Genomic DNA, 14,430 nt, shown 5'->3' with positions numbered 1-14,430 from the left:
GATTTAAGAATAACACAAACGGAACCACATTTGAGGATTTAAGAATAACACAAAAGGAACCACCGTCTACGATTTTCATAAACATAACATTAGAAGCAAGCAAAAGAGATTGTCAGAAGTGGGATTCGAACCCACGCCTCCATTCGGAGACCAGAACACCCAATCACCGCATAGCGGCGAAGAACAATCGTTCTTGAGTCTGGCGCCTTAGACCACTCGGCCATCCTGACTTGCTGACGTGAGGTTCCTAACTAGCTATTTAAAGTGACGGCGCAACATATAACACATATTTTATGTTTTCTGGTATTGTGTGTTGTACTGTGATTGCAAATTATGTTCTGATTTCCTCCTAACACACTGTTGTATTTGTGCTAATCGCCTTTTCTATTAGTACTTAATGTTAATGGGAACAAGTTCATAAAAAAACAGTTACATTTTGTTAAAGTTTTGTCAAAATAAACTTTTATTGCATGAAAGTAATTATATTTGTGACCAAAATAAATGCCAGATGTCTTTTCAAACTTGTACACTGTAATCATAGAAAACTTGTCTATGCTGTTAAGTTGTCTGTGCTGTAATCTAGACATTTACCAATAAATATCGAAGAATCTTATGTGTGAAAGCATAGTATACTAAATATGTTTAGTATACTAAATATGTTTAGTATACTATGGTGAAAGAAACAAATCGAGAAATATAGAAAATATAATTTGTGAAATATATGCGTGTAGTCAGTAAATTTGATAGTTTAATCGCAAATAATACGCATGTAAAATTTAAATGTAAAGTTTCACTGAGTTGGGCTGAATTCCTATGACTTTTCGTTATTTTCGAATACAATGACAGTTTTTGTCACCGTTTTCTATGTGCGAAGTTGCCGGCTTCGTGATCACCGAAGCGCGACGAATGACGTAGGCGTCGACGTGTATCTCTCGCAAGTCACGTGATCCGCTCGGCTTCCGACGAACGCAGACCAAAGCGAGTTCGATTTCTTTTCTCTAGCCGGTTACACGCTGGCAGTTTGTACGCAATTGGTTGTCGCGCAACGTCACTAGATTCATCTGTAAACCCTGGAAGTAACTTGTAGTAAGTTCAGATAGTACGACAAGCTCAAGAAATATCTGCAGCGAAACAACTCTAGCACAGCAAGATGGGAGGTATGTCTATTTTAGTCATTATTTTTCATTTTCATCTACTTTCTGAAACATAACCTTAGATTGTGTTGTATAACTACACTAAAACTTTTCATGTTATTTGCAGTGAAATTTTTGGAAATCATCAAGCCTTTTTGTGTGATATTGCCTGAAATTGAAAAGCCTCAAAGAAAGGTAGGTTCCAAAGGTTCTTTTTTGTTTTGAACATACCTGTATTGAGCGTCCGTATTGAAACACAAATTTGTGACCTATTTCCTAAATAAGTGATGTGTTGTTACAGATTCAATTCAGAGAAAAAGTGTTATGGACGGCAATTACACTTTTCATCTTCTTGGTCTGCTGTCAAGTAAGTTTGTTTACAATATACTTTATGTTGCAAGAAACGCTCAGAATGAAACATAGATGATCAAACTCAATACAATAAAAATATTGTCATAATTTTATTATAAATTTGATTAAGTTCCTTGAAACAAATTTGAATTTATTCACAATTGTGTAGATTCCTCTCTTTGGTATTATGTCATCTGACTCTGCTGATCCATTTTATTGGATGCGAGTGATCATGGCTTCAAACAGAGGAACTCTGATGGAATTGGGTATTTCACCCATTGTCACTTCCGGCCTTATCATGCAACTTTTGGCTGGAGCTAAACTCATTGAAGTTGGCGACACCCCAAAAGACAGGTATGTAGAATGTAGGGGGTTTATGTTCTGAACTCATTTTCAAAAAAATACACATGAACATTTTGTAAATACAATCAGACCGAGTCTGTTCTTAAATTGGGCAAAACAATCCTAACTTTTGTTATGTTGAAAATGTGTATTTTTTTTTTTGCAAAGTGTTTGAATAAAGAAACTTGTCATGTATACATAATAAGTTATGGTCTTAATGTTCAGAGCCCTCTTCAATGGTGCTCAGAAACTCTTTGGTATGGTGATCACTATCGGCCAGGCTGTTGTCTATGTGATGACTGGAATGTACGGCGAGCCTTCTGAAATGGGAGCTGGTATATGTCTGCTAATTGTGATACAGGTAAATTATAATATCCACTTTAAGAGCACATTTGCATTTTTTAAGACACTGCTTGTGAAAAGGTACAAATTGTAGACATAAACATTTTATGGTAACCCTGAGTATAATGGGTATGATAACATGATTATGGGATATATCAAGGTATCTTTTAATTTTTTTTAGCTGTTTGTGGCCAGTTTGATTGTCCTCTTGTTGGATGAACTGCTTCAAAAAGGTTATGGTCTTGGCTCTGGTATTTCACTGTTTATTGCCACCAACATTTGTGAAACTATTGTGTGGAAAGCACTTAGCCCTGCCACTGTCAACACTGGAAAAGGTAAAATCGTATGAGTATCACTTTACATAGAATTTTAAAAGTGTGTGCTGAATTTCTCAAGTTGGCTACAAAACTACATTTTTTTACCCGAGCATTTGTTTTATAGGCACTGAATTTGAGGGAGCTATCATCGCCCTGTTTCACTTATTGGCAACACGAACTGACAAAGTGAAGGGTTTGCGTGAAGCTTTCTACAGACAGAATCTACCCAACCTTACAAACCTCATGGCCACCGTCTTTGTGTTTGCTGTTGTCATTTACTTCCAGGTATTATATTTTGTTGATCTGAACACTACAAAAAAATTGGCCTGCAATTTTGACAGAGAACAGATGACAATTTCAAACCTAAATAATTTGGTTGTTATGTACTAAGTTTGTATTAGTATTGTTTGGCAAAATAATAATGTTTGGATGTCTTTAGTAAAATTTATGTCAAATAGGCAATATTCTTAGTCCTTTGATTCTGAGAAATGCACGAGTTTAAACAAGCTTCACTACTTGCAGGGATTCCGAGTAGATTTGCCCATCAAGTCTGCCAGATATCGCGGCCAACAGAGCAGCTACCCCATCAAACTCTTTTACACTTCCAACATTCCCATCATCCTCCAGTCTGCTCTCGTCTCCAACCTGTACATCATTTCTCAAATGCTTGCAGTACGTTTCCGCGGCAACTTCATCATCAACCTGCTTGGAGTGTGGGGAGTAAGTCATCTTGCTACTTTATTGCAGTTAAAGAGTGCAAAGTTGTTAATCATATTTTTCTTGCAGGATGTTGAAGGTGGTGGGCCTGCTCGGTCGTATCCAATCGGTGGCCTGTGCTATTACCTGTCACCACCAGAGTCATTCATGGCAATGATGGCTGATCCTATCCATGCTCTACTCTATGTAGTGTTCATGCTTGGATCCTGTGCCTTTTTCTCAAAGGTGATTATTAATCAATACATGTCTTCTCAACAGTAAAAGCTAGTTTGGTAAACTATCATTTAAAGTAATTATAAACAACAGTATTAGAGGAAGTAGCTGCCATGAAATGTTTTGATGTTTTTTAATGATTGCTCATATGATAGTTGTGCTGTGAAACAACTGCAGTCCGCACCCAACCTTGTTTTACCTAAAACTCATAAACCAGTGAATATTTATTTGTCTAGACATGGATCGAGGTATCAGGTTCAGCAGCAAAAGATGTTGCCAAGCAACTGAAAGAGCAGCAGATGGTCATGAGAGGACACAGGGAAAAGTCCATGATTCATGAGCTTAACAGGTATAACATATAACATGCTTTAATACTAAGTCACCGCTTCTGGGGAAAAATTCTGTATTATTACCTAAAAGCTGGTACTTAAAACAAACAACACGAAACATGCCTAAATTTTTTAATTTTTAACATGGTTAAGGAAATTGTTGTGCAACCACAGAAAAATGTTTTGGGCATTAAATAACAACCTTGTCAATCTTCAGGTACATCCCAACTGCAGCGGCATTTGGCGGTCTCTGCATCGGTGCACTTTCAGTGATGGCTGACTTCATCGGCGCCATTGGTTCTGGCACCGGTATCCTGCTTGCTGTTACCATTATCTACCAGTACTTTGAGATCTTCGTTAAGGAACAGGCGGAAGTGGGCGGTATGAGCACGCTGCTCTTCTAGTGGCCCGACGGGAACATTTCGCCGTTTCACGCAATGAATCGTCTTGTCTTTGGCCTTGCGAACACCACGTCGAACCCTTTTTTCCGTCTCTGTACACACAAGGCCCAGGCTTGGTCAACGATTGCATGAGCCTTGATACCAAGACGACTTAATCCTTTATTGCGTTGTAACGGCGAAGGTCTCTCGGTTACCAAAACGTGCCATTCTGTTTCGAAAAAGCGGTGTTTTTTCTTATTGCCTTGTGTACTGTCCGATCTGTCCGCATTGACCACTCGCAAACGTTTCAGTGTGAGCGTCGCCGTTACGTGCGCGTGCGTTTTGTTGTGTACATAATAATGACCAATGTTTTTTAAAGCGCGCCGTTTGGTGTTCGTTGCACGTTGTACTGGTGTTGCGTGCTCCACGTGAAAACCAAGCTGCTAACATAAGCGTGCGATATATTTATTGTGGTTCAAAAATTTTGTTCTGACGGAAACAAAGAAATTATATGTCATGTTAATAACCTACGGATGCAGCCTCGCTGTGTGAACAAGCAGCCCCCCTTCTGCTTTCAAGTGGCTTGCGTTGGTTTTCGCGGATCGAGCGGCAAGTGCAATTCACGTGGCGACTCTCGACCTAACGTGATTGTGCCGCATTGTTCGGTAATTATGCACCTGTTGGCTTTGGTTTAATAAGCGTTTCTCTGTCGAGCAATGTAGGTTTGGGAATAAAAAGTTAGGACTGGAACTTCTTTGCTTTGTATAGTGTTCCTCAGATCTACAGGAGAAGTGTATAAGGCCGTGGAAAATGTGCTTTTCCAACACGTTTTGTACGAAATTAACACACCCTTCATCACAGCAAGACGCTTCATCACAACAAATGAGCTTGGTCGTACAACCTTCTTAAAACCACTATTCCACATCCCTTCAACTCGAAACGCTCCCGGAGACCGTTTTTTTTATCTCAATTGAAGGCATGATCATAGCATCGAGATAACTATTTGATAACAAGATGCCTACCAGTTAAAGTTGCGACACTCCTTTATTCAGCTAATTTTTGTCCTTGGCCTTGATTGGGATTTGAAATGACATTATTAGTCCTTGATTTTAAAATTGTTTTCACTATCGCACAAATAGTACGAACTCTTGCCAACTTTGCAATACAACAACAGAAGCACATAACGGCAGTCCGTGGCGCAAAATCAACCTCGTTTTAACTTAAATCTCAATTTAAAAAGAAGCGCTCATTCAGAGGAAAACTGAAGACGTAACAGTTAATTTGCACAATGCTTTCGGACACCGGTAAGAAGGACATAAAAGTTATTTTATTTCAGGTTACAAAGATGTCTTATAGATGTGTTCAATGAAGGCGATTTTACCGATATTATGCCAATTACCCTGTATTGGTTTCAATCATACATCTTCGGACAATATGGCCAGATGGAATTCGGATTGCCCGAGTTCTAAAGTATGGGAACCATTCGTGTTCTGCACTCTGGACAGTTTAACGAACGAAGTGGACGGTATGTTTAAACCTAATTAACGGCGTTTATTCATAAAAAAAATGTATCCACATAAAGCTGTCGGGCATTTGCAGGTTCGCCATATCTGCCCTTCAGACCTATATAATGATGGAGGAAAATTATCATCTGTTTAAAACCATGATTTATTTCTGTTAGTTTGACCAGTTTTGTAGCTGATATGAATTACGTCATTGGTTCCTCACTTTTTTGAAGACGATGTTGCGACCTATTAATTAAAACACTGCGTTGCAACGTTACATAGAAATGTCTAATTCAAAAACAAAGACACGAAAGTAATGAACCATATAGCCTGTGGATTGACGGGCTAAAGCGATACCAAACAGTTTTTGGAGTGGTGCAATTGAGGAATGCAAAAGCCCAATGGTAAAGATAATCGACCACTGACCTTTAGGGCGCGTTAATTGAAGCCACTCTCGCAGTGAAGCCAATCAGAAATTTCCAAACACTTTTTTTGTAACTTTCCACCGCCTATAAATGGAAATCTCGCAGCGGTTCTTCTGTTGTTCACTTGTTTAGTTTGTTTTCTGTTCCATTTCCGCTTTCTTTAGAAATGGAATATTATTATTTAAGGCACCGGGTAAGTGAATTTTTAGATTAAGTTTTCTAACTGTATTATAATGATGTGGCACTGTGATGCTATTAAACTTTTGAGTTAAACTTAAATACCTATGTTTATTTAATTTAGTACTATTAACAAATAGACTCACCAGAAAATGCTCGCTCGCAACACAAAAACCTTTTGCAGAATTAAAATGACGTAGCACTGTGCTGCACAGTTGTCGGGCACAAAAAGGACAGAACCACGTTGACGTTGCGTTATCACTTAAAACTTGGTCTCTTACTATTACGTCACAGACCATACGAGATTGCAACACACATTAGTGTAGAGAAAAATGCGCATTCAGAGAAATCGGCAATTACTGACAAACAAGATGTAACAATACCTTTATTAGAGAACTCTGTTCTCCACCAGCCTAATTTTGTAACTATTTCTTTCCTGCAGCGCGGACAGATTCGATATCAGCCGGATTTTAACCACAATGGCTGTCGTTTTATACTGGTATAACCTCCATGGTTGATTAATTTATTTGCTGGACACCAATCACTCATTCTATTTGTCGTCCGGAATGACTTCAACGCCAGAATCAGTCTGTGGCGGGATACATATTCCACGAGCTACAGATTTTGACAAAATTCACATATACGGCCAGGTACTGCTTTGTATGGCAGGCAATTTGCAGGTAGTTGAGTAAACAAAAGCTTTTTTGTGACATTCCATAAATACACCGAAAGATGCTCTTAGTTTTTTTTTGAATTACAACGGGATGAAGTCGCGCAGTTGCCCATTAAATCATCTGATGATTTTCCAATGTCGACGCGGGTCGATGACAAAACGCGTATGAACTTATTCATCACTTTAGACCGGCTCTTCAACAGTTTTCTTTTTGTAGGTTATCCCCCCATCTTGATCATTGGAATAATTTCCTACACAATATCGTGCATTACATTTGTGGCTTTCATTCTTTCGCGTCTTTATCAGTTCAGGATTTAAGTTCGGAGCGCAATGGCAATGGAGCTTCCACCAACAGCATAGATCTCGGGACACCAATTTGCAGGAATTCGATGGTTTGGCACAAGGGCAATGCGTCAGTTGGAGCCTCTGTAATGATAGCAATATGTCTTATTGTCATCGCGATAATACTGAATCGAATTGTAATATAAAGAACATGTTGGCACGTTTTTTTGCGTTAGTTGTGTGCTGTAGCCTACCTGTCTCACTACCCTGAGGAAGCCTTGTTGAATAACAGGCGAAACGTCGGAAAGCTACGTTTTTTATGTGAGCCAGAAAAACAGATTATTAAGTCACAATATGCCTGGCAGCAACAAAAACATTAAACATATACTAGACTGATAAAAACTCCTAGACTAGGTGCTATAGACTGGTCTGATTTGAATATGCAAATTACGCCCATTGCGTTGTATTTTTGTGCCGCAGTCAGCAAACTAAAAAACAAATTGATAAAAAAAGCATAAAATAAGCACTTGTTTTGTCGTGTGATGTTTCAGAGGGTCCTCAAATAAAAAAAATGAACAATTTCAGGCATCTATCTCTTGTAGCCTATAGCCTATAACTTACTTGGTTTATGACAGGAAATCAAAAGGATTCCGTTCTGCAACAAACCTTATATGAATAAGCACGAAATGGCAACCTTGGGTATAGAATTTTGGACAAAACACTTTCTTCCTTTCTGGGGAAAAGTAATTTAGTGAATTCGTGACAAGCCTTTGGTGCTTACTTTTGGCATTACATCTTCCGGTTGTTAAAATCTTAATGCAGATTTTTGGACAGTTTGGGCAAATATGTGTTGTATTGTACAAATACAAATATTAAAACCCAAGGTAAGTAAGCACATATCTGCGAGTTGTGGATTCAAGTATTTTTAACCTTTGTTTCGTTTTTTTTTTTCAATAACAAAGTAACCGTGGGTTTTGCGCTCATCCGACAATCAAAATGTTTTGCAAAACTAGTGAAATGAAAAACAAGAATTGCACGTGCGTTGGTTTACTTTAATGTTTGTCTGTCACATTTTTCGTCATGGGTAGTGAAACATTTAACTTACGTTGTTGCAAAATATGAATGTTGGGCATTTCTTAAGTATCTGGTACTACTGGTAGTAGTTAGATTCAAGATGCGTTGGTGATTGGAGTCGTTATAGAGTTAACACAAATTACTGTTGCATTTAATTGAGGTAATACAGAAGAATACTTGTTTTAAAAACAGATCGGTATATTGCTAAATGTCCCCTTAACATATATTCTTCTTTAAAAGTATGCAATGGGCGGTGGAGACGAGCAAAAGTCTTTTGGTGAGAACATTGACAAAGGAAACAGCAAAACAGGAAGAAGAGTTATTAGAAATGTTTGCACGTTAAGAAAACTTTACCAGCAAGACGTTAAGCGTATGTAATTAGTTGTAGTACATACAATTAGATAGTTAAATGTAGTAAAAAATTTAAATACAGATTTATCAACTAAACAGCCAGTCATTTTCAAGTTGTATACATGATGTACACAGTTATATAATAAGAATAATCCAGAAGTAGCAAGCTAGTAAATTGGAGTTACTTGTGGGATATTTGGCATACTTGATCATTTATGACATATGTTTGTGTGTACATTTACAGAACAGACAAATACATACAAAGGAAACACTACACCACTGTGTGTGTTTGAAACAAAGCAACAAGTTTTATTTGAGAGCATGTCACACTCACCAGCAAGGGCTGGATCATGGTACCATCAACAACCTCAGGGTAATAATGTTATTTACCATGGTTGATAAGGCCATCTTTTTACTGTTTGCTTTATTGCCTGTAGGTTCCTCAAGTGGTCCCCCACCGATGGCCAAACAATCTGACAGACGTTCACCAGGTATAAATAATGAGCTTTAAGTTTGACTACCGGTTAACTTTATTTCATTACACAGGTCCACCTGGGGACTGGTATAGATGGCAGGAATACTACAGGGGTAGAAGCCCACCAAGACAAAGCCCTCCAAGAGGCAGCCCACCAAGAACTCATCCAAGGCCGCGGTCTCGTAGTCCACGAGGTGAGATGTCACAAAGACCTCAAAGCCCCCACAATGACAGACAACCACAAAGGAGATCTCCAAGTCCAAGAAACCAACGTCCTCCAAGTCCAAGAAACCAACGTCCTCCAAGTCCAAGAAATGATTATCGGAATGATCATAGACCACGAAGTCCCCATGGAGACATGAAACCTTTGAGTCCAAGAAGAGAACGTCCACCTAGTCCATGGGATTTCCGACGACGTTCCCCTCCAAGGCCATACCACCGTCCCCCTCCACCAGAATGGCGAAAGCGAAGTCCAAGTCCACCACCTCCTCACTGGGTAATTTTAAACTATTGATTTATTTGTATTATCATAAAGCCTGTGGAAGGTGAAAAGTGTTGTCAGTTTGCTCTTATCTGTCTGTACAGGTTCGCAGAAGTCCACCTCCGTATGGTCCACCTAGGGGTAGAAGTCCACCTCGTAGTTGGGGACCTCCACCTCCCGAATGGGATCGTTACAGAGGACCACCACCAGCTGGTCGCCGTTCTCCTCCACGGTGGGGCCCTCATCCCTATCGTGCTTGGGAAAGGAGATGGGAGCCCCCACCACCAGTGACAGGTAGGGTGACTTGATCATGTCTTTTGATGAAACAAAAGAGTGTAAAAAATATTACTTTAAATATAGGTCCGCCAGGACCACATCATCGCTCTCCTCCTCGTGCTCCACCTGCCCTTCCTCCACCATTAGGTACATCAGCATTACTGACAGTAGATAATGTGTGCATTATTGCAGCTTGCCCACGATTTAGTTGTTAGTGAATAACAACTTAGTGAATGCAGTTTGTGAATCTTTTGTACCGAAACTATTGGTGTCTTGTTTTCAATACTAATCATATATGCTCAACTGTCTGCGGTGAGTTTTGTCACACAAAAAAACTTTTTTTTTTTATTTCAAGCACCAAGTCCAACCGGAGATGCCCAGAAGCCAGACTCTGTTAATAGCAAAGTAAGGGTATCACTATTTTCTTTGCTATACTTGACCTCTTCAGAACGTACACTCTTAATAATTTTAAGGTGGATGAAGAAATGATTTCTCCTGGAGAGGAAAAGGAAGAGGAGATTGAAAACTTTGATCTTCCAGATTATGATCCTGAAGTTCCTCTAGGTATATTTCTTGACTTTATTTTTTTACTTCCCTTTGTCTTCATGAAATATTTATGCTGTAGGTCAAAAATATGTGATTGCGGTATCCGGTTTCTTTTGCAAAATTTGCCACAAGTTTTACAACACTGAAGCTTCTGCAAAAGTGACTCATTGCAAGTCCAAAAATCATTATGACAAATTTGCAGTAAGTTACTTGAATTAAAACACTATCACACTATGTGGTTTGTAGTAGCGGTAATGGTTTGAAAGAATGTTATGCTATTGAGATGGTGATGATACTTTTTTATAGAAATGGTTGTCTGAGAAGCAAGTGGCTGCACTTCTGCGAAAACGTGATGCTGAAGCAGCTCTAAAGAAAACTGACGCCGACGAGCAACCACCATCAAAACTAATTAAACTAGAGACAACGGGAGGTTTGTATGAGTGTGTTGGCATGTTTTGTACGTAGACACTGACTGTATTCAAATTCAGATGCATATGATCCATCACAACCAACAGAAGAGGACTCAAATGTAAAAGAGTCATCTTTAGATGAGAGTAATGTTAAAGTGGAGGTTGTGGATACTGAAAATTCTTCCGAAACAATGCAACAAAATGAAGTTGAACAGGTATTTACATTGCATGTCACTTATGGCTGTGAATGGCTTTAGTCAATACATATTAAAAAAAAAACTTATTTGTACAATCACAGGCTATTTTTTTTCTGTTTTACAATAAGCACAAACCAATCAACACAGTGATTGACGATGTCTTGTAGATTTGTGTGACAATGTTTATGATACTGAATACTGGCACACACAACCGCATAACTATGTAGTTTCTGTTTAAAAAACAGTACATTTTTCCTTCTAAAGTATACTGTTATGCTCCATAATAAAATTTAAGAAGCACAAGTCTAGCCTATCAAAGTAAATTTGCCATCACTGTTTTACTTTCAGATGAATACATCAGAACAAAATGGCCAAGTTAGCCAATCAACTGATTCAGACAGTGAAGCGTTAATCACAACGGAAACCAAAAAAGACGATGACGGTAAGCCGTTTTACCTCAAATGTGATGCCAGTTTCTTCAGCTCTTAACACAAAAAAATTTCAGGTTTCATTGAGGCCACTTTGTACAACTTACGCAAAATGAAGGTGAACCAACTGAAAGCCAACCTCGAAAAACGGGGGCTGAAGTGCACAGGTCTCAAAACTTTGCTGCTGAAAAGGCTTGAAAAGGTTTGGTGTATGTATCTGTATATTTAAAGATGGACAGTAAAATGTTTCCCAATAAAACACATGTTTATTAATTCTGAGTTTACCATTTCTTTCACACAGCTTCTCCCACATTGTGTTGGACACACCAGTCTTCCAGTGACTGGCTGTAGTCAAATCACTACACTGGAACCATTTCCACACAGTTGATCGAGTAGATTAACCAAATATTTCAATTCCGGCAGGTTCTCATGGAAGAAGCAGCAGCTGCCGCTGAGGCGGAGCAGACAAAAGAGGAAGAAACTGAAAATGAGGAAGGGATAGGTGGTGTTGGTGGGTTGCTTGCCTATTGTGCTTGAGAGAAAAAGACAGAAAAGTGCAGAGTGGCAGTTAGATTTTGTTGCTTTTGATTATTGAAAGGCAGAAGTGTTAGCTTGGGGGAGTTGTTGTGATGTGCACCAGAATGTTTGGGAAGTAGTTGTAAAAGGTTGAGGAAGTGTGAAAAGTAAAGGTGTGTATAATAAGGTAACATTTTTACTCGATCAGTGATTTAGAGTTTTTTTTTATTTTGCTTCATTATGCAGAGTTCTCATTGTTAAAACTATTAACGGATTTTGCCAGACAAGAAAACTTTTGTGTGAGCTTTTCAATTTGAGAAATTCACTTTTGAATGTGCGCAGTGTGTTTAGGTTGAAATTATTGACAAAACACTTGTAATTCGTTTGTAATCCAAAAGTAATGTAGAGACGGTCAGTAGATTTTGTATAGTTGGAATAAATTTTTATAAGAAGCATTTGTAGGTTTTCAAAATATATGATTATCTTACATGGAAAGACAGGATCAGAATTTGTAAATTTACTTCCCAAACTTCCCCAGCACATAACAAGACTTCTTCAGGCTAAACATTATTTTATGTAGAAATACTTGAGTACTTGAACAGGTATTGCACTGATACAAATTTTTCACAATTGCTTTGTTTTCAACAAGCTATGACATTAAACATTTGATGTTTTCTAGCATTTAGAGACCAGATATGTTGTTGTTAAACTGAATAAATGTGTTTTCTGTATTTGAAGTTTAATGTCAGGGACAGAAATTATAAATAAAGTCAGATTTTTGACTAGCTTTAGATAAAGTGGTCAAGTTAGATCAAATGTGAATAGATAATATTGATCTAACAACGACACATTGTCTTCGGGCTGTTTACGACCCTATGGTACCATGTATTTTGTGATTGATATGGCTGCATTCAATAGATTGTTGATATAATCTGCTTTTACAATTGGATATTATGTTATTTTTATGGTTCAATGTACCATAAAAATCAGGTAAAAATGCAAAGCTGAATAATTTTCGAAAATCCTTTGGTACAGAGAGCTGAAGCAATTTTGTGTGTAAATATGCAATATCAAACATCTAATGTCCTGATAAATGCATTTTTATATAAAGATTCATCAAATATGGAGGATGCACCTGTTGGGATGGAGTATAAATTAAATCTTCATGAGTCTGATATTGAGGCATCTAATCGCAAAACTGAATGGATAACAGAGGAAGAATTGCGAGCACAACTTATTGAGGTTTCTTTAATGGCTTGGAAATATTTGTCTGTAATTTGAAAAGATATAAGCGGGACTTAGTTAAAATACTTTTGGTGTAAACCTTTTTGAATCAATATACTGCATTTTATGCCTTTGAAAATACCATATTTGGTCAGTCAAATGCAAGTCTTAAAGCAGGGGTGCACAACGTACGGTCTCATGTGGCCGTGTATGCTAATTCATGCGGCCGTACACATGCTTTATAATGCATTTGTTTTGACGGCCGTGCATTGTAAAAAACTTAACAAGTTTTGCCTGGATGTTTGGTTTCTGAAATGGTCAGTCTTTGTTACAAAACAGAATAAGATAATGTATTTTTAGGTATGAAAAATTGTTAAATATAACATTTCATTACATTTTTAAGTAGAAACAAATGCGAAATTAACAGTCTGGACTTACTGGCGGCCGTTGGTGAATAAAGTCTGTGGGATGCGGCCGGCATTAATAAAAAGGCTGTGCACCCCTGTCTTAAATACATGATTTTGCAGATTTCTGGGGTAACAGATGTGAGCAAAATTGAAAAAGATAAAAATCGAATTGGACGAAAAACTATTGTGGAATGGACGATTTGCTTACGATACGATGGTGACATTCCCGAGGATGGACTTTTGTTTAATTTGCCCAGCCATCAACAATTGCCGTTCAAAGTGGAATTATTTGATGAGGATAAATAGTTTCTTCACTACCAAGAGACCCTTTTTCTTGCCTTGAACTAATTTTATTTAGTCACACAGGGTGACTCATTAATTCTGTTTAAAATCTCCAATTGGTTGCTTATTGGTTTCATTCGCACTATATTTCTATTACTACTGGTGTGTATTTCACGCATTTAACAAAGCATAAATTGTTCTATTGCTAAGCAACAGTGGTAAACATACAGTGACTGATTCATTATTGCTATTTAGTGACACACGCCACAAAACCATTCTATGGACCATTCGGGGAAATTTGTATGTGTATGTACATAATAAAAAAAAAACACCAGACACTTGGAAAGAGTACACTATTAAAAAGTATAACATAGAATATAAAGGTTTCTATTGTAAAGTAAGTTCATATTTTGTATGGCATAGGTAAATGTCTGAGTAGTAAAATGTACAAATGGTAAGACCTAGAGAAGACTAGTTTTGGGAATAATTGGGAAAGAAGAGCAACACTCGGGTATGCAAGAACATCAAACTAAATAGGTTTGAAACTTTTCATCTTCATCCACTACAAACAAAAAAC

The 14,430-nt window shown here is 37.9% G+C and overlaps 2 protein-coding genes and 1 non-coding gene across 6 annotated transcripts; 2 read left to right on the top strand and 1 right to left on the bottom strand.

Moving 5' to 3' along the window:
• Positions 1-110: 110 nt before the first annotated feature.
• Trnal-caa (transfer RNA leucine (anticodon CAA)) lies at positions 111-230 on the bottom strand. The gene is made up of 2 exons: positions 193-230; positions 111-156 (listed from the first exon to the last, which is right to left on the bottom strand). It is a non-coding gene; the product is annotated as a tRNA-Leu (tRNA).
• A 735-nt stretch (positions 231-965) lies between these two features.
• Positions 966-4,874, top strand: LOC145916112 (protein transport protein Sec61 subunit alpha). Of its 2 annotated transcripts, none has more exons than XM_083002774.1 (10): positions 966-1,157; positions 1,261-1,328; positions 1,435-1,500; positions 1,654-1,838; positions 2,052-2,187; positions 2,350-2,503; positions 2,610-2,770; positions 3,008-3,427; positions 3,652-3,764; positions 3,962-4,874. In XM_083002774.1, the coding sequence occupies exons 1-10, from the start codon at positions 1,151-1,153 to the stop codon at positions 4,146-4,148; spliced, it is 1,497 nt and encodes a 498-aa protein (XP_082858900.1). In that variant the 5' UTR covers positions 966-1,150; the 3' UTR covers positions 4,149-4,874. The 2 variants fall into 2 exon arrangements, with proteins under 2 accessions (XP_082858900.1, XP_082858901.1); XM_083002775.1 differs by lacking the exon at positions 966-1,157 and having other exon boundaries at positions 1,248-1,328; positions 3,008-3,205; positions 3,272-3,427.
• Positions 4,875-8,211: 3,337 nt separating this feature from the next.
• LOC145898462 (uncharacterized) lies at positions 8,212-14,423 on the top strand. Of its 3 annotated transcripts, none has more exons than XM_082986933.1 (16): positions 8,212-8,420; positions 8,856-8,984; positions 9,049-9,102; positions 9,158-9,582; positions 9,672-9,861; positions 9,928-9,990; positions 10,199-10,248; positions 10,317-10,407; positions 10,469-10,590; positions 10,696-10,819; positions 10,878-11,014; positions 11,345-11,438; positions 11,502-11,626; positions 11,848-11,935; positions 13,052-13,182; positions 13,692-14,422. In XM_082986933.1, the coding sequence occupies exons 2-16, from the start codon at positions 8,933-8,935 to the stop codon at positions 13,875-13,877; spliced, it is 1,932 nt and encodes a 643-aa protein (XP_082843059.1). In that variant the 5' UTR covers positions 8,212-8,420; positions 8,856-8,932; the 3' UTR covers positions 13,878-14,422. The 3 variants fall into 3 exon arrangements, 2 of the variants coding, with proteins under 2 accessions (XP_082843059.1, XP_082843051.1); XM_082986925.1 differs by lacking the exon at positions 8,212-8,420 and adding an exon at positions 8,438-8,630 and having other exon boundaries at positions 13,692-14,423; XR_014402428.1 differs by lacking the exons at positions 8,212-8,420; positions 11,848-11,935 and adding an exon at positions 8,436-8,630 and having other exon boundaries at positions 13,692-13,830.
• The last annotated feature ends 7 nt before the right edge of the window (positions 14,424-14,430 follow it).

Source organism: Ascidia mentula, chromosome 1, assembly GCF_947561715.1.
Source record: "Ascidia mentula chromosome 1, kaAscMent1.1, whole genome shotgun sequence".
Taxonomy (NCBI): Eukaryota; Metazoa; Chordata; class Ascidiacea; order Phlebobranchia; family Ascidiidae; genus Ascidia; species Ascidia mentula.
The sequence above is the reverse complement of the archived record's forward strand: the minus strand, read 5'-3'. Positions and strand labels throughout refer to the sequence as shown.